General features: G+C 39.1%; 1 protein-coding gene and 1 long non-coding RNA gene across 6 annotated transcripts in view; one reads left to right on the top strand and one right to left on the bottom strand.

Annotated features, from left to right (window-relative positions):
- Positions 1–23,526, bottom strand: part of MAMDC2 (MAM domain containing 2) — a 54,546-nt gene that overhangs the window by 9,914 nt on the left and 21,106 nt on the right. For both annotated transcript variants that reach the window (XM_051789385.1, XM_051789386.1), the window contains exons 3-9: positions 16,447–16,712; positions 15,641–15,725; positions 14,557–14,694; positions 12,035–12,291; positions 9,272–9,365; positions 6,992–7,138; positions 5,853–6,118 (exon numbers count right to left, since the gene is read on the bottom strand). In XM_051789385.1, coding sequence (XP_051645345.1) covers positions 5,853–6,118; positions 6,992–7,138; positions 9,272–9,365; positions 12,035–12,291; positions 14,557–14,694; positions 15,641–15,725; positions 16,447–16,712 — 1,253 coding nt within the window. The remainder of the gene's footprint in view (positions 1–5,852; positions 6,119–6,991; positions 7,139–9,271; positions 9,366–12,034; positions 12,292–14,556; positions 14,695–15,640; positions 15,726–16,446; positions 16,713–23,526) is intronic.
- Positions 1–23,526, top strand: part of LOC127471963 (uncharacterized) — a 44,436-nt gene that overhangs the window by 15,256 nt on the left and 5,654 nt on the right. Inside the window, exon 4 of one of the 4 annotated variants that reach the window (XR_007904806.1) lies at positions 19,527–19,830. The exons of 1 other annotated variant lie outside the window; for it this stretch is intronic. This is a non-coding gene — a long non-coding RNA (uncharacterized LOC127471963). Of the gene's footprint in view, positions 1–11,673; positions 12,028–15,108; positions 15,234–19,526; positions 19,831–23,526 lie in introns of those variants that run through there. 2 more of the 4 variants (XR_007904802.1, XR_007904803.1) reach the window with 2 other exon arrangements.

The following is a 23,526-nucleotide window of genomic DNA, read 5'->3' as shown; positions in this document are numbered from 1 at the left end:
AGACTGCTTATGATACGTCTCTTCCCACTGGATTGCACTGCCTAGTAGAGCGCACTGGCTGCACACAAATGTATACAGAACACTTATGTTCCCATTTGTCCTCCAGCACCTTCCTAGATTTCTACAAATCTGCTGATAGGGATCTATCCTCATTTCAATGTAACAGTTTCCTTAGCTCTTTTTATAGAGATTCTTGCCTTTAGATCAAGGAGTCTTTTCAGAGGAGGTGGCACTATAGTATCATAATACTGAGGGCCCAGAACAAAAACTGAGCAAAAAAATAAAGTGTCAGTTAAGTATCAGAGACACCAAAAAGCAGTATATAGTATTTCATGCAACATATTACCTTGCTTAGCTACTGTGAAGATGCAGGCCACTTAAGTATTGCTTCCTAACCTGAATAACTTTCTCAGTTTCCAGTATGTTGTTTCCACAACCATATGTCAAGCACCACAGTCAGTGAGGTTGCACACTTTGCAAGCGCTATCCTACTATTTACAAACCCTACCACTCTTATTTTAAACATACATTTCTGGTGACTGTTCTTCAAGAAGTTTCTTACTTTAGAGGTAAGAGAAGGAAGGACAGAAGGGCTATACTATAAAACCACAGCTCATTCCAAACTCTTTAGGGTGCACACATTATTGTGGGAAGATTGATCAAGAGTTTTTTCAGAACAGTACCAAAAAGCTCTTTAATTTGACACAAGTGAGGGTTTTTCAGAGGAGGAAGAGGAGGAGGAAGAGATGACAATGTTTGCCCTCCTCCACTTGGTGCCCACTTAGAGAAGTCTGTCGTTCATACCAGTGACTCAGTCACAGGGATCTAGAACTTCATCATATATCCAAAATTGCTTTAGTCATTTACCTATGACTTTGGCAGAGAAGCAGGAGACACAAATTTCTCATTAGCAAAGAGAAGTGCTAGAATAATTTAATATTGAGCATCATCACAGTTATGATGTGAGAACAGAGGTCCAAAGAACCTCAGATCAAGTCCTAGAAAGGTGACAGGGTAATAATAGATGTTTAGGGAAAAAAGTACAAGAAACAAATCAGCCCTAAAGCTGTTATATTATGTCCAATCCCCAGAAAGCTGAAGGATTGACTGAACTGGAGGTCACAGTTAAACCACTGTGTTTACAATCACTGTGAGGTCTGTTTTCCATGAATTTGTCTAATCCCTTTTGTTTGTTTTAAACCGTGTAAATATTGAAGTGCAACACTCAGTCACTTGATTTTGCTCTCACACAACTGCAAGTAAAATTAGTTATGGAGAACGAGTGAAAACAAACAGATGAACTCAAAAGAGATTGAGAATAAAACATCAAAGAGTGAGAACATATACTGAGAGTTTGAAAACCAAGAAATGCTGCCACAGCTACTCTGATGAAAGTAGAATGGACTATTATGATGCCATTTACCTTTCTGAAGATTTGATTTTGAAATCTGTGAGAGGTATTCAAGCACTATATCGTTAGGTAACATTGCCAAAACTTGCATGAATGGATAAACAACACAAGATGTTTGCTTTTGAAAACTTGAGCTTCAGAATGGTGAACCAAATCTAGCAGAAATGAGCAGAACTGGTATAAGCAGACCCAGGTGAAATCAAACCTTCATTTTAATCTAGGCATTTGGACTTTGTTGTTAAGAAATACCTCCCATGGTGGTGTATACCCACAAACACACACACACACACACAGTTAAAATGCAGATTCTTACTCCACAGTGTGTGTGAGCTTCTCTAGGTCTCATTTAACATGTGACATTTTCTTTCAATTAGCTCTTACATTTTTCTGCCATGTGTTGGCCTGGAAGATCAGTTTCAATACAATCAAATCAAAAGAAATCTACATATTTCAGGCTTAGGTTTTTATACTGCCCTTCAAGAGGCAACAAACCATGAACAGTTTAATTTATTTTAAAAAATAACAGAATTTTTTTCCATTTCTTCCTTTTCACATTTATTCCCTGGGCACAGTATAAAAAAAATTGTATGTGTAAGAGGTACTTAAACCGAGACAATGCCTGAAGTACAAATTGAGAAATCAGGACTTCAAATTTCCTGCCTTCTCACTAGCATTATATAGCATATGTATTTGCAGTACATATGTACACATATATACATCCATCCACACATACATATATATATAAACATTTATGACTTGCTTAGCTGGCTTATACCCACTTCATCTTTACAACATCGTATTTTCAAAGTGTCATATTAAAGCCAATTGGCCAGCTTCACAATTCCTGCCCACAGAATTCAAGCCATCAACTTGTGCCAGACTGCAGTTAGCTAATTCAAAAAGAACTTGCAAAAAACATTACACAAACCAAGAGATGAAAATCTGAATCTTTTTATTGTCCCAATGCAAACAAACATGCTAACAAAATTAAAACATATCAGACAGATTTTATATTGTTTCCAAAACTTTGTGAGTAGTATTCGTACTAGGAGAAAGATAAAGGACGTGGGTAATCAGGTATTTTAGTAGAACCACTTTCTGGCTGAAAAACCATTATGACCTTCAGGACATATGACTGCCATTAAGGAACTGCCAGGAGACTGTTTACTGTTTCCACAGCCGCTGACCCAATCTACAAGTCACACCTGGTAACCAAGAAGCTGCTCAGCCAAACTACTGTGCATGCCTACAACTTATCATTCATGTCTAGACAGGATGCATCTCAGAAAACAATACGATAGGCACACTGGCCTCTACATGTGTAAGAGCAAAAGTGGCAGCCCTATCTTATTTTGAGACCACATCTCTCCACTAGAAGACTGTTTTTCACTTGCTTATAACATTGCCAAGACACAATTATTTCATCTCAGACTTTCCATGCTGGGTCCTTACTTCAGGCTTGCTTTGGAAGATTTAATCCAAAAAAGTTCCATCATTTCCAAGAACAAGGCTAAGAAAAAAAGGGTTTATTTTGCCCCTATTAAAAAAAATATATATGTGAAAAGCTTGAGCACTCCTAGGCTTTGGAGCGGGAGCAGGAAAGTGTTATACTTTGGCCTTTGTGCCAGGACTGTGCTTTCTGTCAAGTCGTTAGTTTTTGAAAAACTAGAATTTGTAAGAACTGGGACAAGCAAAGCAAACAGAGTGGGACACGAACAAGATTAGAGGGGGGAAAATTGGACTGTCCAGAGCCAGAAGCCAGAAGTAAGATGAACACTGGCATGGGGAGTGGGGTGGGAGTGGTTTGTTGCCTATGGAGTAGGTTAGATAACATAAAGATGCCTCAGTGAGGAGGAAAGAGACACAAGCAAGGTTGGAGGAGGCAGGACAAAAGAGGTCAGGCTTCTCTTGTGTTTCTCAATGCTGTCTCTTCCTCCAGAGCCTGAAGTGTAATCCCCAACTTGCTGGTTCCCACCACTCCTTGCTCTCAGACAAAACATGCTCTGATACACCTCCACTCTTACCCTTCATTGAAATAAGTGTTTTTTGCCAGATATTTCACTAGGTGCTAGGCAGGCACATGTTCACAGATAACTAATCTAAGTGTTTATACAGTGCCACACAGAGTTCTTTTATTTCCTTCTGTTGGCGCGGAAAAGAAGAAACAAACAAAATAAAGCATGAAAAGACCTTTTAAAGCATTAAGGTTGAAAAATTGGGCATGAGGTTGCAAGGAAAAGCCAAAATCAGGTTCACTGTGCAACTTCATTCGACCCTGCTTGTGAATATTACAAGCAGACGACCTGTAACTACATTAGGTTTTAACCCTTGCCTTATGGCAGGCAGACACACACTCAAACTTTAGCAATATTTGTCTTTTATATGCTACCTTCTCATCTCTAAACATGTCTTGATGTACTTTTCCATATTAACATATTTCAGAACTTCACCCATTTTCTTCCATGTACTATTTATCTAAAGGAAAACTTCATAAACTGAATCGCATGCAAAACAGATAGTTATTTGGCTAAGGGGTACCTGAATTGTGATGGGCTGAATACATGCTGACTTCTCTAAAGCCCAATACATCTCCCATTTCATGATATTTGAGGAATGCCTCCTCAACAGAAATATTTTGCAACTTGTTTCCATGGGAAAGAAGGGTTTCTTTCGGAAGACCTGAAGCACCCAGTGAAGGTTTTTCAGAACTGCCAGAGGCCAACAAACCCTCCTGCTGCAGAGCATGGCATTTCTCCCCTCCTGCAGACCTTCAGGCTCAGAAGCAGCAAGGACATTCCCTTGACTTCTTTATTCTCCTCTGTGCTTTTCTCCCCATCAGTTACTGAGCACAGAGAGAATGGTAACTACAGACATGAAAACTCTAATTCATGAAAAGATTTCCATTGCAGGTAAACTTCTTTACAACTGTTTTAGATATACTGACTTCTAGGAAAACATAAAAATTGTACTTCGCAAATTCATATTGTAAAAGATTTTTCTATGTAAATGTCTGAAGCTAAAAAGAACCCAGCTGCCTCCAACGGCTATAAACCATTTTTAACAGAATTGCTCACGTCATCATTACTCATGCAGTCTATTATGCTACTGAACCTTTTCAGAAGCAATAAAGAAATATGTAAACTGTAGATGGTAAAAGTAAATGGCTCGCCTTCTTAAACAATACTTTTCATAATTAAAAAGAAAAAAAAGAGAAAAATACTTTTATGCAAATATCCTGGAATGACACAATGAGAAACTTATCTATCATGCACTTGCTGTGCAGTAATGAATTTTTTTTGTCCTATAAAATAAAGAGAATTAGAAATTCTGTTATGTTTTATGCATAAATACATAAAATTCCATCATATTTTTAAGGTATCTGAGAAAAAAACACTAGTCAACAATTAGGACTGAAATTTTTAGCATAAATTTGCTTATTGATACAGTCAGGCAACTGGTTTTTGGTGAACTTTTTGAGTGTATTTACTTCAAAGGATAAACATCTTTTTTTTCCTTCTCCAAGAAAATTTAAACTCAGTAACTACTGCCATTTCAAAAACTAATTTGTAGTGGACAAAATGCTGAAGATGTTTGTCTTTGATTTAGAAGTGCCTGCGTTCCAAGACAAGCTTTCATTCATATGTTCATTGTACTATCACATGGAAAAAAAAGCTGGACTAATCTAAATGTCAGCAGGTAGTGATCTATCTGGTCCTCCTTAGATGACTCACAGATAGTGAAAATGCGTTACAGAATTCAGGATAACCACAGAAGATGTGCCTACAGAAATCTCTGTAAAAGTCAGTCTTTGTAAGAAGAGTGGAGATGAGGAATAACAAGAGCTTAAGGACTTACTCAGGAGGTGATGTCAAATACTGCCTTATTAACTTGCTGAGATAACATAGTGACCTCTCCAACACGACACTGCAAATTCTTGAAGTCCATTGCACTGAATTCTGGTTTCATATTCTAATAAAGCAGTTGAGTTTAGGGAAGTAGGATGAGCTCCCTGTTTCAATCAGAACTTAGAAGTAGTGATTTTTTAGATTAATTAAAATCTGTAATTGAGTATGAAAATTATGTGACTCACATAGGAAACACACAAACAAAATTATGGAATGTGGAGCATGCTGAGAAACCAAAACACAACTGGCTCTTGTTAGAGCTCCTCTGGCAAAATCTCCAGCAATATTGTGACTACAGTTGAGGACACCAGGAAGCACTGCCCCGTTCCTGGTATGAAGCCCCTGTATCGGGGCTCCCATGGGAGCCAGGCTGTGAAGAAGCATTCTAGTCCCCATGGTACTGCTTGAGGAATACTATTTCACTTTGCAGGTATAGCTCACTTAGGATTAATCCCCAGATAACAAAGAACCATGAGAAGAGAAGGCAAGGAAAATCCCCATCCAGGATTTAGCAGATTTGAAGAGTTGGCTCTTACCTTGCAAGGCATAGGCTTTTTGAAGGAGATTTCAGCTTTAGTCCAAACTCCCTTTGGAGAATCCAAGACAGACCAGATTTTGTCTTGAACAACATGATTCTCCTCGAAGATATAAACTGCAAGAGTGCCACTCATTTTGAAAAACCCATATAAGGCATAATAAAAACTCAGACAAAATTGCAAGTTTCCTGGCAGGGTAGGGCCGTATAGACGTCCAATGTACCCAGGCTGTGATGTATACTTTGTGTTCGCCAACAAGTAATAACCTGCAAGACAGCACAATTATTGTTTCTAATATGCTATCAGCACAGCTGGTTTGCTATTAAAGCAGCTTCTGTTATTGCATCAGACTTTGGCTACAAGAAACAATTTCGTCTGGCAAGAAATAGATTATCACACTCTGACAGGAAATAACAATTTTTTTTAAAAGCATCCTGTCTACTTCTAGTTCAAATGGCATATTGCTAAGTTACCAGAAATAAGCCTTTTTCAAATTTACCCTGAAAAATTCCCTGTCCTGCTGGTCTCACTGGAAAACTAGCTGTTTCAAGCTAGCAAGATCAAAGAATGGAAGGTAAGGCACAAGGCCTATTATTCTCTGCACCAAGTATAAAGAGGTGAGACTTTACCACATGTGATTAATAACCATAAATATTCTACATAAATAGATGTCTGAGTTTCAGAACTTGTTAGTAGTCCTTTCACTATGTGGCTTCACTACACAGTATTTCAGTTTTCCCTTAGCAATGCCAACTATCCTAAGCTTGGAAGAGCCCACCTTTCCACTACAGTAAAAACAATGCATTAAGCTATTATTACATTTACTTGCGTATTTTTGTGGAATCATCCTTCCAGTGACTATGGAGCAGTATAGTGAAGATACTCTGATTTATGGGCCCGCATGACTATTCATGACCTTCCCACCTCACACATGGGGAATCACAGGTAGGGTTCCAGATGGGACCGAGTTGTGTACACTGATTTTTAATGGCAGAGTTGCAGTGAGGCAAATTAACCAGTGTGCCAAGTGACATTACTTAACAGAGTGAGCAATGATACAACAGATTAACCTTTATATAACCTTTTATATACCCTTTAGACATGTTTGACTCTTCTAAGGAAAAACAGTTTTGATTTACCAAACCCAGTAGTGTGATCTCCTGCTCTATAAACGTTGCGCTTCACTTTCACTCTGCTCCATCCTGGGCCATCTTTCTGATCTTGGTAAAAATTACACAGATCTTCCTCAAAATTGCAGCCTGCATTGGCAGGATCGAAAAGAGTTCCTAAAAGATAGATGTATATGTTCTGTTAGGAAGAGCACAGTGTAATAAGCACAGATATCTGAAGCAGAATGATGCCAAAGCATGCTCTGGTTCACCTTTCTTTGCTTTACAGAAGACAAGCATGTGCAGAGATGTTACACATATATAGTACAAAGTCACAATGAAATCAATTTTCTATTGCAAATTGGTCTTATATTCTTATATTTTTGCTGGAGCCAAGAGGAAACCTCCTTCATAGCCCCTTCAAAATATAAATGAGCTACAGAAGAAGATTATTAAGAGAAGATTCTTCTTTCAGGACATAATGCACAAAGACATTCAGACTATTTGTTTTCATCCTGCTCCTTCATGCAAAAGATATTAGGACAAAATGAGTGTGAGTGTCTGCCTGTGTGTGCATGGATATCATATTTTCATTTTAATTTCCAAAGGGATAACTTTTGGACATCAACATTCAATATTTTTTTAAAGAGCAGTTTTTAAAAATCCTTTTGTAATCATGTATAATGTGCGTGCAAATGCATGCTGTAAATATGTATGTAAAACACTTTTTAATTCATGTACCACCTTATGGCTACTGACCTCTGGAGCTTGCCTCACACCATATTTCAGCACTTTAGCAGCCTCAGATAGGCCAAATCTAAGCACTTTGTGTCTTACTCTGCCTGCGGCCAAGGCCTCCCATCTCTACTTTCCTAATTAAAGAAAATGCAGCTGTAGCACTACCAGGTCCATGCAGCATTAAACCCATGTTCTGATTCATTCTTTGCTGGGCAAGTTTAACACTCTGGTACCTTTTGACAAAACTTCCAGAAGAAATAAGGAAAAAACGTAGTACTGTTATATACACTATTATGGCTGAATACAAGATCTCTTGTTTTTTACAATCTCTACACAGAAAAATTGAAGATGAAAATATGAGATAAGTCTGAAGGATCAAGCAGTATATGCTGTACTCCAGCAAGATATAAAACAGATTATTTGCATTCATTTCTCAAACAGAAAAAAACCCCAACAACCAAACCAACCTTCAAAATCAGAGTTAGTAGCTGAACCTATCATATTCAGAATAGATTATGAGCCATTCAGATTAAATCTGAACTTCAACCATTGGGGCAGAAAATGCTGTAAAATTTATCCTATACCTCATCACATGTAAACTGTCTGAAAATTAAAACAGGAAACACAGATGAGCACACAGCTCCCATCTATGGAATACCACAAACACAACATGGGATTTTTGTTGCAAAACAAAGCAAAACTGAAAGAGATATTAAGGAGATAATGAACCAGATTTACTCAGCCAGGAGTTGTGTGGATTACTAACATCTGGAATCTACCTCCTTCGGGAGTGATACTTCAGCAGTGGAGGCAGAGCTAGCAGATACTCCAAGCAAGTAAAAACAGGGCAAAACCCCATCTTTTTCCTTGATCACTTCAAAGCATTAGCCAAAAAATTCAAACCTATGAACAAAGGAGTAGGTAGGAAACCACTAATCTACTTTTGACTAGTGTTAAATGCCCCAGTAAAATGCCAGCAACCAGTACATAGCTACTTAAGAGGCTGAATTCACAAATGACAAAATCCTTTGCCCCAACTGCCTGTACAGCAAAGGTCACATGGATTCAGCTGATTGCTGCTGCTATGAAAACCTAATAAAAACCTGAGAGCCACACCACTGTCTGAGATGAGTAATACATCCTGGAAGAGTGAAGACAGGAAGGCAAGGCTCATGTTTTGGCTCTGAAGAACATCTCAGGGCATATGGAATGAAGAAGAATGCCTACACATTTTCTTCCTTATACCATCACACCTGGTAAATCTGCCCTCTCTTTCTGTGCCAGACCTGCAAGTGGTAATTTCTCAAAACCTGGAGTGATGCAAATACAGCATTCAGTCTGGCACTCCAGTTGCAAAACCCCAAGGCGAGGTCTTTGGAAAGGAAGCATTAAGGACTAGTTTCTAGGTCAAATGAATGGCACCAGTGTTATCTGCTGTTATGTCACCAGAAGAAAAAGAAGCCCAATGGGACTGGTCAGTTAAGAAGGTAGCACTAAATATTGCAAATACTGACAATTCAGAGGGGCAAAGCACAGGGGGAAACAGTAAATAGCAACAAGAGCTCATCATACCTGTCTGATTGCTGCAGTAAACTGGAGAGAAAGAAATGTCATCAAGGGCAACGTATCCTCCCTTGGCACTGTTGAAAGCAACTTCAAATACTACCTAGAAATTATAATAAGTTGTTATTCATCTGCCATATACTCAGCAATAATTTTGGTACATATTTTTGAAATAAAAAATTCTGATCGGATGTTCCAGACAGACTCTAGCACTGTAAATGTTAGGATAAATTAAATTATATCATATCACTTATTAGGGATATAAATCAGAGTCTGACCTCGACACCAGATCTTTGTCTACTCAGGGCCAAGGAAAAAACAAAGGGGACATAGCTTTCCTGCCGCTTTATGAAGCATCAGTTTTAAAGATGCAGTAAGGCTTCTGCCATATTATACAAAGACAGTATTCACAATCTTCAGTTTGTACAGACTAGAACTCCAAAGCTGTCTGATTATTACTGTATCTAAAATCTATCTGGATCAAGAGCTAAAAACCCTGTGTTCATTACTCTCCTATTAAAATATTAAGTTTTACTGTTTTCTGTAAACATCTTCAGACACTGAAACCCATGACTTGGAATCAGCTGGCAGGGAAGATTTCCTTTACAAAATTTATTTAAGAACCAGAAAAGCTATTGCTGTGCTTTGTTTACCACAAAGATCAAACAATATTTGTACTTAGTCATTCCCAAAGGACATGATTTCCTCAAGTAAGTGGAGGACAGCCTATAACTCTTGAGGAAGTGTCTTAAAATTTCTCTTAAGTATCAAAGGTCTGAGTTACAGAAAAACTTTGAGAAGACGCCTGAATCCCAAGGCAACCCCAGGGACAAAACAAGGATATGAGGATAAATGCTTTCAGAGCAAGATCCTGTTCAGGGAAAGCAATGCCTGTGATGTCTTGCCTATGGATGGGAGCCAAACTAGGAGAGCTGTGAAAGAACCCTGAGCAATCTCCTTTAGCCAGATGAAACAAAGAGGAAGACCCTCTTGAAGCAACTGAAGAAATTATATGCAAGGTTTAATCTTATTTCTATAAAATAATCTTTAAAATATTTCCTGTGTTGGATTACATAAAAATTCATTGGGCAGATTAAAGGCCCATCTAGCCCCATATCCTTTTTCCAACAGAGAGCATCTACAGAGAGAACTGAAGACAATGGCAGGCTTTCAGTTCTTCTTCCCTCACATTAAATTCCTGATGGTTTCTTTCTTTCCCATTAATTTTTCTAATTAGTTTTTTAACTGATCCAAATAATGGTATGCATAGCATGCTGTGGAAGTGAGTTCTACAGATATGTCGTATAAGAAAAAATATTCAGTTTAAAACTGTTACCTGGTAGTTAAGAATTTGGAACAGGAGTGTAAATTATGAGAAAAAGGGTACAGTTATATTTTCCGTGTTATTCTTGACTTTTAAGAACCTCTACCATATTCTACTTCAAGCTTTCTTTTAAGGGCTGAAAACTGCTATTTCGTTAATGTAACTTCTCCATACTTTTGATTATCCACATCTCTCCCTCTTGTAGTTCTAAGATATTCTTTTTTAATTGAGAGGGCTCAAGTTGCATACTCTACTTATCACAAGGGTACCCTGTGCATTCATCCAGAGGTATAACTTCCTCTGTTTTATGGTTTATTCCAGTGTAGACAGTTTCCAAAATTCTGGATGTTTTTTTGAATGCCACTAAGAAATCAGAGGGTATTTTCACAAAACTAACCACAGTAATGCCAAGCTCTAAGTGATTATTAATTAATTTCCATTGATAGTCCTAGGACTGGTTTTGTCTTCTTCCTTTGTACGTATTGAACCAGTAATTCACTTACCATTCAATATTACAAGACTTTATCAGGGCTACTCTCTTTTCCCTTGAAGTCTGACAGTTGAAATGGATGACTTGATCACTGACGTTTTAGAGTATAAAAGGGCTATGTAACATCTCATGAAAATTAGCTCTACCCCTCATAATTTCTGAAAATCTGCAGGCTTATGGTGAATTAGCAAATAACTTAGGTGGAATTAAAGCAAGTAGACAGAATTTATTTGTAATCATAGTATTACAAGTACATATATAGAGAAAGAGTATTTATGTATGCATATATAAATACATAAATTACATATATATGTATAAAATATACATACTAAGTATATATGTATGTATATAATATATACACACTTTATTTCAATCTTCTAAGTTTGAGGTATTTCTTAGTAAACACTAGGGAATAAAGAATCCAATTTCTTTCTGATATTCTTGAAAGTCATTATAATAACCATTGAGGGTTGTCTTTTACATCTAAGGACTACTGTACTATTAGGACCCAAGTCTGAACTTTATCTCATGAATTGCAGGGTTATATTAAGGTAGAGAATAGACCTCACATACATTGCAAAAAATTGTCTTCTTCAGGGCATTATTTTATGATACTCAGCATCCTCAAAAATGGACCATGGAGTCACAGAAATACAGGACTGAGAGAATTATTCAGTCACAACTGAGAAACCTCACATTAGTAGGACTCTACAACCTCCCAAGGTATTCTGATCAAGCACCACAACACCTGACTTCAAAATCAAGCACAAGTATGGAAAGTGATCCCTCCTTGACACTTATGCAGAGGGCAAAGAAAACCACAGATCACCAGCATCTTTATAACCATTTTTCAGATACTGGATGGTCACTGCCATGTTCCTGGCTTAGCCTGAGCTGGCACTCATATCTGAGGCAACCTGGAAGTCATAGCTGGCCTGTACAGGCAGGATTGCTTTACCTCCATGGGGTACGGTGCATTGAAGTCAACTTCTGCCAGTGCCCAGTCTGTAGTCAGAGCAGTGTCTGTTTTCCAGATCTCTTCGTAAAAGCCACTCACATCTCTCAAGTAAACAGTAAAAACAATGCTGCTCTCCTGCTTAAGTTGATAATAAAAAGATAAGCATCCAGACATTGGGGCTGTTGTCTTTGGTGAGATTAGCTGGGCCACTTCCTGAAAATGTTTGACATAAACAGAGTCCACGTACATGTAATGACCTATGAGTAGGAAAGAAACTTGGTATAAGTCACAGTATCTCATAGTATCTCACAGTATCAGGAGATGAACAGGGACTAAACATATGGCTTAGACCATGTCCTGGCAACAATGATTGCTTTTTAGTAAGTTTTAGTAATTCTAAAAGATTTTTTTTTCTCCTTTCCTCCTACGTACAAGCCAAAGTTGTTTGGTTAAGGTACCACTGGCAAAATAGTCAGTCTCAGTTCTTTCTTAAATATTTGTTATTATTATAAATAAATATTTATATTTATATCTGAAAAGTAATAACTCTAAATTTTGGGAGCCATCCATAAATGAAAAACTGTGTAACAATTGTGTAAATTGTCTGCCTACCAACGCCTCAGTATAGTATTTAGTCTTTTTTTCGGAAAAAAAGGCACTGAAAAGTGCAACCTTTACTGAGGCAACTGAAGTAAATGATCAAGATTATAAGTCGTGTTTTCTCACATTTTACACAGCAGTTCTTTTAATATATCTAATTAATTGGCAAATAACCTTTAATCTGCACATTTCACTGCTTGTATAATTCTGCTTGGTCTATCTAGGATTTGGTTTATCTATCTTTACCGAATAGACTGGAGGTTTTTTGTAAAACCTTAAAGAAGAGTTTTGGGAGACATTAATAAACAGAAAAGTGCATTACCCATGAGTACACACTCCCTCCCCCTCAACAGCCAATATGACCTGCAGGATTTTCAAAGGGTACAGCTTCTAAGACTTTGATTTTGGAAGAGCAATCTCAGTTTAAACAGGCCACATTCATGTTCACAAATATGCTGTGCATCTCTAGTTTTTCTTCTTCTACACTCCCAGAAACACAGCACCAAACAGTATATGATTAATCAAAAAATGGTTCTTCACAGTAGAAAACTCAGAAGAGAATGAAGTGTCAAATTGGCAGAGTACTTCAGCATGGACACTGCAAACTGTGCCGTTAGGTTTGTATGGGCATCACTAAGATAATTAGCTCATAGTGTTCTCAAAGCTGTAAATGTCACTTCTCACTTCACTCTGGTGAAGGGAGGTGAAAGGGCTTTCTTGGCTGTGGGTCTCCTCTAGCTTGCCCACTGCCAGGGGAGAGGTGACTTAAGTGATACTTGCCTGAGAAGTTCTCAGCTTCACTTTTACTCTACAGTTTTAGCACATTTCATAGCTTAGCTATTATCTCCCTGGCTGATGCACCTCCATAGTCCAATTCTTGCAAAAAAGAAGGCTCTTTCTTGACTTTAGGCTTCCTGTGGCCTTCTCAGTCAATGGTCAGCAGTGAGGGTTTGGTGTGAAATAGAAATGCTGTGGCTACAAGAAAACAGATCCCTCCCAGTTGGCAGCATTTCCTGTCACAGTACCCATTTAATAGGTTGACCCACTGTCGGTTGTTGAAGTTGTGGTAAGTTAAACTTCCATCAAAATTTTACCAGCATTTAGGTGCTGTGACGTGATGCAGGGACAGAATTACACTCTGTACTCAACTCACACAATTGTGAAATAAATAAAAAGGCACAGTGGCATGAGTTAAGGAAAGAGGAGCAACCCTGCTTTTCATGATACCATTCCTTGCACAGTCACAAGCATCACACTGTCTGAGACACACAGTGTGTTGCAGCAGCCAGGTGTCCTGACCATCACCTGCTGTGGTACATCCTTCTCCATGGCTATGTAAAAAGCTCTCCTCTCAGTGATGTGTCCAGGACAAGGATTTCATACAAGGCAAGTGCCAAAATTCCTGTAAGTCTTTAGAGTATTCTGCCTCTGAGGGGCTGTACTAGACTAGACTGAAAGAAACAAAACTCCTAAACCGTGCAATTTAATGAGAGTTTCCAAGCATGTTTCAATCCCTAAGTTTTCCTACTCAACTTTCTCGATAGTCATGGGAAAGAAAACCCCTGCCAGATGTACAAGAATCTAAAACTTAGTGTGACCCATACTTTTAAAATACACAGAAGGGTGAATATTCCCCCTCTTCATTCAAAATTTTATTCTTACTTTGAGTACCTTTGAATCCTAGCAAAGAGCAAAACAACCTTATTATAAAACCTACATGACATTTTGTGTGAACACCTGTGAATACCCCAAACTTTTTCTAATCCCTTTTTTATCTCCTGAATCATTCTTAACACCCCACCCCCTGCAATGCTGGGAGAAAAGAAAGAACTCACATAATAATAACTCCCAGAATGAGAGTCATACATGAATCACAGACTCAGATTTTTCCACTATATTTTTGCTCTACATTTGTTGCTTACCCAGTGCACTGTTAAGTGTGTGGTCTTTGGGCAGGATAGACTGAGAATTGCGAATGTTTCCTCCACCAACAAACCAGTTGACATTGGGATTCCAGCGGTTCACGAAACCACAAAGATGATTTTCTTCAAAGTCACATTCTGCAATTGCAGACACCATCAGCCGAGTGCACACATTTTCATTACAGAAATGGCAAGAGCAAATTGCTAAGCACTGCCCTCACTTCATATATGGCAGTGCAGATAATGCCTATATTTATAAAACCGGACACAGCACTTATGAGCTCATAATAAACAGAAGCAAACTTAGCTCCCATTTTAGATCATTTTTTAAAAAAATTTCCATTTCCATCGTCTTTGGACTAATCTGCTTTTCCATTATTTGTCAATATAGGACTGTTGTAATTTAGAACCAAATAAAGCAGATTTAAAATACAGCACTTCATGGTATTAAATGCTTAGAGCAGAACTTTCACTAGTAAATCAGGGATAGCTAGAAACAACACAGGATTAGTATTTCATAACAGTAATGCAACTGCTCTGTTTCCTTCACAGAGCCAAAGAATTGTGACAATTCGCCAGACCTCCCCAGAAATGCAAAGGTCTCTCAGCTTCCTAGATGCTGAAATTTTTGAACTTCATTAGCAGTTTTTGGCAAATGTCCTGAGGAAATAGCAGAAACCATAAATATCAACAGTTTTGGCTCTGCAGCCTGCAAGATGCCACTGTAATGAACCATGAGCAGGCAGAGAGCAGAAATAATATTGCAACTGTTATGTCTAGTATTTGCAGCAGTGCAAAGTTTTTTTAAAAAATAACCCTTATTCCTGCTTGGACAATAAATAACTTTGGAATTAATTATTTTATGTGATATATCTATGTATATCACAGAGACAGGTGAAAAAAACCTCCACTAATTAGTGTGTGTAACCTTACCTTAAAAATCATCTATATTGAACATGGCAGTCAATAAGGAAAAAGCCGTTGCCTTTTCTCTAAACCCAGACCTTTAATCCAGCTTTATAACTACCAACAAGGCTTTTTCTTTTTATGCAGAGAATATAGGGGTTGAGCAGAGAGTACTTACCCATACAATATCCAGGAGTTATTTTGATTTCAAAAATTGCTATACTGGCAGATTTATCTTGTCCCATTTCACCTTCCAGTACAAGCTGTAAAATATAAATCAAGCTGTAAATTTTAGGTTTTCATTATCCTGAATATTTAAACAGGATAAACAGGAGAATGAATTAAATACATGTGGGGGGCTCATCATCCTTACAGTCAGGAGAGGTGCTTTTGCTGAAAGAGCTTGGCAGAATGCATTAAAGACAGAGCAAATGCTCTTACTTGTGCACAGAAGACACACTGAAGGACAATGAAACAAGGCAAAAAATTCCCACACTTCATTTAAGAGTAACGAATTCCATATTCCTCAGCTGTGGTTACGCAAGATGTTATTGTGAGTGATGCGATGTGATGATTTTTGGGTAGAAATACTCTCCTGTCAGCAATTGACTCTTTCCTGAAAGGCACAGTGGGCAGGAATGAGTGAGTGCAGCTGCAGGTCCAGAACTGGGGAGGTTTCATATCTGCTACATGGCACCAGTCGCTCCACAGGGATGCCAGGAGGTGAAGCATCCTCACTGTAGGTTTCAGCCAGCTGTGCATCCCCAGGAGCTGCTCCACACCTTTGCTGGTCAGAACACAGCCTCATGCCAGCCCTGCTCATGAGTGCTGGGGACAGAGGGGTCAACTGACTGATGTGCTGCCAGCCTTAGAGATGAAAGCGAAGAACTGGGCTCAAAAGAGTTTGAATAGGTCAAAAAAGAAGTCTGTACAGTCCAACATATGCACCAGAAAGTCTCTGGCATCTACTAAAATTGGGCTTACCTTATACTTCTTTGTGCTGTTCATTAAATCTAAGCTAGCTATGAGCCAGCTGTCTGAGGTCTCCTTGGCTGACCACAGCAAACGATCAAAACTTTCTCCTTCTTGCCTCAGGTACAGGTTGAGCCTGGTGGGATCAGGTGAAGTCTCTAAAGTCGTTGCTATCTGATAAATCAGTCTGACACAGGTCCACTCCTCGGAGTACAGATCTGGGCTGTACAGCACTGCTTTCTCACCCTCGTAAGATGTATCCACAGAAATGTAATGTCCTGAGAACACACACACATCCAAATAATAAATGCCAAAGGCTTTGCTTTTGCATCCCTGGAAAAAGTTCTTATTTAGAAAGGAATGGCAGTTCTGGGGCTAGGTCAGGAGACTGAGACTGCCACTCATCTGATAAGTCATTTAACCTCTTGATATCCTACTGTACTCACACAAACATGACTTCCTATGTCTCAGAGTGGTTTTCATCACAATTTTTAAACTATCGGAAATCTTAACAGGAAGATGTTGTATCAGCATAAAGCAGACAGCTGTTGATAGAACTGATAGCTGTTGACAGATAATTTACACATGCAGAAATATTTTGCAGGAATATTTAGTTGTTTCATGGATCAAAGCTTTTTGATTTAATTTAAATTTTAAAACAATACATAAAACAAGACACTGCAGCTAAAAACTTCCAAACCACTTTTGGTTTCAAACATTAAAATTAGAAAGACACTTTTATGTAGTAATATTAATGTGTACAAGGCTGCTGATTTAAGGAAGAGCTAAATGTAAAGCAACGTTTAAATGTATCAGCATTCTCAATCAGATTATTTCAAAATTACTCTCTGGAGCTTGGCCTAAAACACAACCTTCTCTACAAAAAAGAAAGAAATCACAGAACCACAGAATTTTATGAGTTGGAAGGGATAAGGATCATCAAGTCCAACTCCAAGCTAAAAATGCACAGAGGCCTAAAAAGTGCAAAAGAAACAACATGTAGAAAAAGAAGGCAACAGTAAATAAATTACAGGAAAACAGAAGCCTGGTCCTGGAGGCTTTACTAAGACATCAAAACCAAGATTGGAAGAGTAAAATGGAATACAGAAGTCACAGAAACCTGAAATGCATTGCCAGAAACAAGTGAAACAAGGAGAAAGAAAATTGTAAAATAAAAATAAATTAAAAATCCCAAACACCACAAAACAAAAACCAAAACAAGATAGGACACCCATGTCTGAGACACTATCCCATACACAATCAGGAAGATGATCCTTCTCACCTAGTGTCAATGTGTATTAGACAAATCCCATTTCTGATACTAATTCTCAACAGCCAAGCTTGCAAGCACGAGTCATAAGTGCTGTCAGGGACTGTGCCAAGTCAACCTTTGACATAGACACTTTAAAATGCCCAGGGAATATATTTCCTTTTCTTTAATCTCATTTTACTTGACCAAGGAGCTTGTCTCAGTTTATATGTGTATGCAAATACCTGTGTAACTTGGAAACTTCAGCAGTTGCACTGATGTTAAATGCATTGCTTGTCTTTGAGACATACTCTGCCCTCCCAAACCCTGGCTCAACCCTCCAAGCCCAAGCCACCCTGAGGTTGCTTCCCAGGAGCTCCCCCATTGCCTTTTCAAAAGTATTCTCTTCGATGGGAAAAAAAATCATCCTCATGAACAGTCACCACCCCCTCAAAGCAAAGAGCAGGTAAAGATCTGCTCTATGAGAATCCCAAAGTCCTCTCCCATACACTCCTGGGAAGAAGCCACTCTGTCAACACCTGATTCTTTGGGCAGTGCATGTTACAGCATCTACCCTGCATCTGCTCTCTCTCTCACCTGCAGACAGAGTGCACAGTAACCCATTTGTACTGTACACTTTGTTTAACACATGTAAGATAAATGATTGCTAGGAGGTAGCTGCAGCTCTAACCAGTATAAGAGGCCATGCAAACAGAGAAATGTGAAATTTGTTTCCCTTCCCTTTTTAGGGAATGGAAGGTTTTTTTGCCTCTTATAATTTCTCTTTATATCTACTCTCTGGTTTTAGTCTGTTGGGGAAAGATACAAAATCACTGGTTAAGTGCAAGTAACTTGTTACTGCAGCAGCATTTGAAAGAAAAATAAACACAGGAATACTTAAAAATAGGTCCCTAATGTCCATGCCAAATACTTACTCTGCCACTACATAAATGTGAGTCCATAAAACATCTACTTGCATGCAGATATCCAGTTAGTTCACAAAAGTTAACACTCACAGCATTTATTTGCTGGCATGTGCCAGCCAAAGGTATGCATGTTTTTTCACAGGAAGATAAAAGAAATTCACCTTGAATGCTTCTTGCACATTTTTTTAAATCGATGTAAGTGGCAATATCCCATTCAGATGAAGAATTTACATTTTTTGACTAGTCTGAATTTGGATCATTTTACAAAGAAACCTACAATTCAGAATCCATACTGGCAATTTCAGTTTAGATTTAAGCCCTATTTTTGTCTGCACTTCAAGAGAAACCCCATAGGAAACAGATCTTTCTTATAATAGTAAACTTTTTTTTCCCCCCCAGAATAAATTAGTGTTGATACAGGAAAATATATTCACAGGAAGACCTCAAATTGCCAGCTATGAAGCTTAGATGGCTCCCTGGTTTTAAGACTTAATTATAAGTAGACTAAGGTTCTTCTACAAAAATAGTGGTTTAAAAGAAAGCCTCTCACAATTTCCAGTAGTGATGATTATGTTACTGTAAACTTGACTCTGTGTTCTCTGTGTGCTATACACTTGCTCTCACTTTGTCTGATTCCCCACAGATATGAGAACAAAGAACTCTCTCTTTAATTGATGTGCTCTCACCCCCAACCTAATCATTTTAGCATCTTTTGAAAGTTCAAGTGTGTAATTGGCTCCACTGAAATCAATGTGAGGACTGATGGAGAGCTTCATGGGCAAGTTTAAATGCTTTGCTAATCAGGATCAGGGAGCCTGGCACTTGGCAGCACCAAGCACAGAAAATGCTAACATTAAACTTCTTCCGAATGAATGCTGACATTGACTAAATGGCCTTTACCCTAAACTGTAGTTCAGCAATAGCAACGACATGCATTAGCTGCAGAAAGGAAGGTCTCACTGCAGACCACATGGACTGACACAGAGCAATTGTGAGAGCAAATCAATGCCAAGAGAGGGCTCCTTGGAGTAAAGAAGCAGACAACTTTCCACACTTGTTTTTGGGAGTAACAGAAGGTTATTTACCAGTCTATGAAGAATCTGATGAATGCACAGTGCTCTAGCCTGAAATCTCATTAAAAATACAATGTGCAGCTCCATTTTGCAGCATGCCACAGTCCTCCTGAAAATCCCTATGGCACTTAATTTATAGCAGTCATTCAGGAGTTATCAAGAGAGGGTTATTCTTCAAAATCACAGGAGATTTTTGAAAATCAGAGGTAATCACAAAACTCTAGGAAAACACAGAAGATACAGAAACACAAGCATGCAATTTTTGGCAATTACTTGCTCAGGGAGTAGATGCAGCCCTAAGCAGTGTAAGGGGCTGTGCAAATACAGGAAGGCTGCACTTTCTTTTCCACTTTGTAATTGCCGTGATTCTTTGAATATCATGGAGAGCGGCTTGGCAACGACATCAGCTAATTCCCTCAGGACTCTGGGATGCATCTTGTCACATATGCTCAGATTCCTCACGTGGTCGCAAAGCTGATTGTCTTTATAGTGGGAGAGGCCTGCCTCCCCCAGCCCCGTTTTACAGTCTATCCACTCAAGAGGTGTAGGAAGAGAGGTTGAAAGTGAAAGCTGAGACAAAAAATTGTTGAGTACCTCAGCCTGCTAGTCCTTGTTACCGGTTTGCCAGCCTTGCTTATCGAGGGGGTGAACACTTTCTTTGACCTTCTTTTTTTGGCTGAAGCTCCTGTAGAAGCCATTCTTGTTACTCTTTGTGACCCTTCTCAAGTTCAGCTGCAGCTTTCCCTTGGCCTTCCTCATCCCATCCTTACACAACTGGGTTGAATCCCTACACTCTTCTCAGGACACCTGTCCCTGCTTCCACTGCCTGTGGATTTCTTTCTTGCCCATTAGTTTGATCAGCAGGTCCCAACTCAGCCATGCTGGTCTCTTCCTTGCCTGAACTTCTGCTGCTGGGGGACGCTAGTTCTTGTGCTCTACAGAAAGCATCCTTAAAGATCTGCCAGATCTCTTCTGCTCTCTTGTCCCTCAGAGCAGCTTACAAAGGGGTCCTATTGACTAACTCCTTGGCAACCTGGAAGTTTGCTTTCCTAAAATTCATGGTTCTGACTTGACTCTTCTCCTGGCCCATACCCTTCAGGACTGTGAAATTCACCAGTGTGCAATCACTGCAGCCCAGGCTGCCTCCAGTCTTGATGGCCCTGATCACTTGTGTCGGTTGACACCCCCTCTGGTGGCCCTGTCTATTACCTGGCCTGAAAAATTATTCTCAATGCACTTCAGGAGTCTACTGGATTGCCTACAGCTCACTGTACTACTTTCCCAGCAGAAGGCAGGGTGGTTGAAGTCTTCCAGCAGGACGAGAGCCTGCAAGTGCGATGCCTCCTGTGGCTGGAGCAAGAAGCCTTTGTCAATAGGCTGCCCTTGACTGAGTGACCTGTAGTAAATGCCACCCATGTGGTTCCCTTTATTGTCTTGGTCTTTCTTACCCACAGCTATTCTTCAGAAACAGCTCTTCACATTTGATCCACCTCTTGATGTAGAGGGCAAGCCTTTCGCCTCTCCTTCCTCCCCTGCCCCTTCTGAACAGCCTGTAGCCATCAACAGTCACACTTCAGTCATGAGATTTGTCCCACCAAGTTTCAGTAATGGCAATGAGGTCATAGATTTCTAGCAGTGCAGTGGCTTCCAACTCCTCCTGTTTGTTGCCCACACTTTGTGCATTGGTGTAAAGGCATCTCAGCTGTGTGTCAGCCGTGTTGCCTTCTTAGAGAAACGCCCCTTAATTTCATTGAGATATTTCACTAGGGTTCCCCTGTTGGCTTCTAGTACCTCAGGAGCCTCTGGGTTGTCTGCATAAGATTTCAGCTGTGCTCCAGTGTGGCTAGAACACCACAGGATCCACTGGCTGAGGGCCCTTGCCTGCACTCTGTCCCTCTAATCTTGGCGTGTAACTCCACAGCTTGACAACAGCAAGCCTTATATTGTCTCCTTCCCCTGTCATGTCTAGTCTAAAGCTCCATCAATGAGCCCTGCTAGCTCCTGAGCAAAGACTCAGAGCAAAGACAAGCTTCTGCACAGATGACAAAAGCCAGGGACTAATTACCTTTTACTGCTAGTGGTTCCCTGGTGAAGGCAAACACCTACTGCCAGGAGAAAGGACAGCAGAAGGGGGACTCTAAGATGTATTTCCCTCACCAGTCTCACTGCTCAGGCTAGCAAGTAATGCACATTTTACCCACATTCCTGTAATGACTTTTTACCTACTGTGCAACTTGACTGTCTTCTGCTTGACAGCTGATTCAAACTTACAGGACCAAGCATGTGTTCGTTTTACATTTCTCCATGTCCAAGCAAAATATTGAGACCAGGAAGGATTAGGACACTGTGTTTCAAATCTATCCCTCCTCAATGCAACTATGCACTGCAGTGGTAAGACTTACAAAATGAGACCTTTAAAATCCTTCTGTATGCACATCTGTCATCTTGCTGTTCTAATAAGCAGTTCTGTACAGAGTCTCTCTCAATTACAGTTGGTGTTACATTAACTTCATGAGTCATTCACCCAAGTTTTCCAAAAATATACATAAAATATATTTCCATTTACTTACTAAATGGGCATCAATAGATCATTCAGCAGTGATTATATCAATGGCTTAAGATAAGGGCGACTGAGACCAGACACATTACTTTTTCCAAAAATCTTTTTCGAAATCAGAAACTACACTGGCTGCTTTCTCTGTAAATAACAAGCAAGACAAAATTCCAGATGCTGTAAACTCAACCAAACTGCATTGAGGAAAAAAATGGAAACCACTCCCCCCCCCCCTCCCCGTTGGGATAAATAAAATTACCAGTTAGCTTTTCAATTATATATTTCCTCTGTAAAAATTTGGAAGGATAACCACAGACATGTTCTGGCCCTTCATGGGGTTTATGTCTGACACAGCTGTTCACTTGGTTCAGCCACAGTACAGCTTTACAAGAAAAACTGAATATAAGCAGCGAATTCCAAGAGAAACAGTATTAAGGAAATAAGAAGTAGAAAAAATTTAGGAATTTACATTTGATTAGGTACTCATTTACACAGACAATCTGAAACAAATGTCTTAAATTTGTAAGTCCTGTTATGATTTTCTCTGTATTTTCCTACAGAAACGGGAAAGAATATTGCCAGTTGATCTACTGATGCCTTCTATGCCAAAAAAAAAAAAAAAAGAAATTAAAAAAAAATTTTTAAAGTAGCAAAGCAGTTCATATTTACGACCTATTAAGCCTTCTTACATCTCTGAAAAAAGTTCATTAAAAATATTAACAGTAGAGCCAGAGACACAAAATTTTGCAAATGAAGTTTGCACATGGAGGCCATCCCTGGGTACAGATGAGTTTAGATGAAGGTTCAGACTTTGAGTTAACAACAAAGAAATTCTACCAGTTACTTCATGTGGGATTTTGGGTGAACCTAGGAGAAAGCTTGTGGCACCAGACCAGGAAAGCTTCAGGTTCAACACTCCACTTTTCATTCATTTTCTTTTCAGTAGAAAGAAAACTTTTCAACAAAAGTCAACATTTTTGCTGACAATTTGTCTTCAAAAATAGAACTGTGAAAATCAAAGTTAAATATATCCTATCTATGTAAAGTTAAGGTTTTCTGCAGAAAACTCTTCCTCTAATCAGGAACAGCCACCATGCATTTTGGTGAGGCTTTTTGCAGGGAAGAGGAAGAGTTGGAGGATGAGGTGGGTTTTTCCCTAATTTTTTAGGCAGTGTCTTGGGAAAGTGAAGAATTGTATGAGCAAGAGACTTTTCAATTGGAGGGGAAGGGTTTGCCCTACAACTTCATGAAGAAAGTAAAAGAAACCTCCATACTGATCAAACACAAATG

Source organism: Manacus candei, unplaced genomic scaffold (genome assembly GCF_025592945.1).
Source record: "Manacus candei isolate 608988 ecotype Guabito, Panama unplaced genomic scaffold, ASM2559294v1 h1tg000027l, whole genome shotgun sequence".
In the NCBI taxonomy this organism is placed as follows: domain Eukaryota; kingdom Metazoa; phylum Chordata; class Aves; order Passeriformes; family Pipridae; genus Manacus; species Manacus candei.
This window is presented reverse-complemented; position numbering and strand designations above follow the sequence as displayed.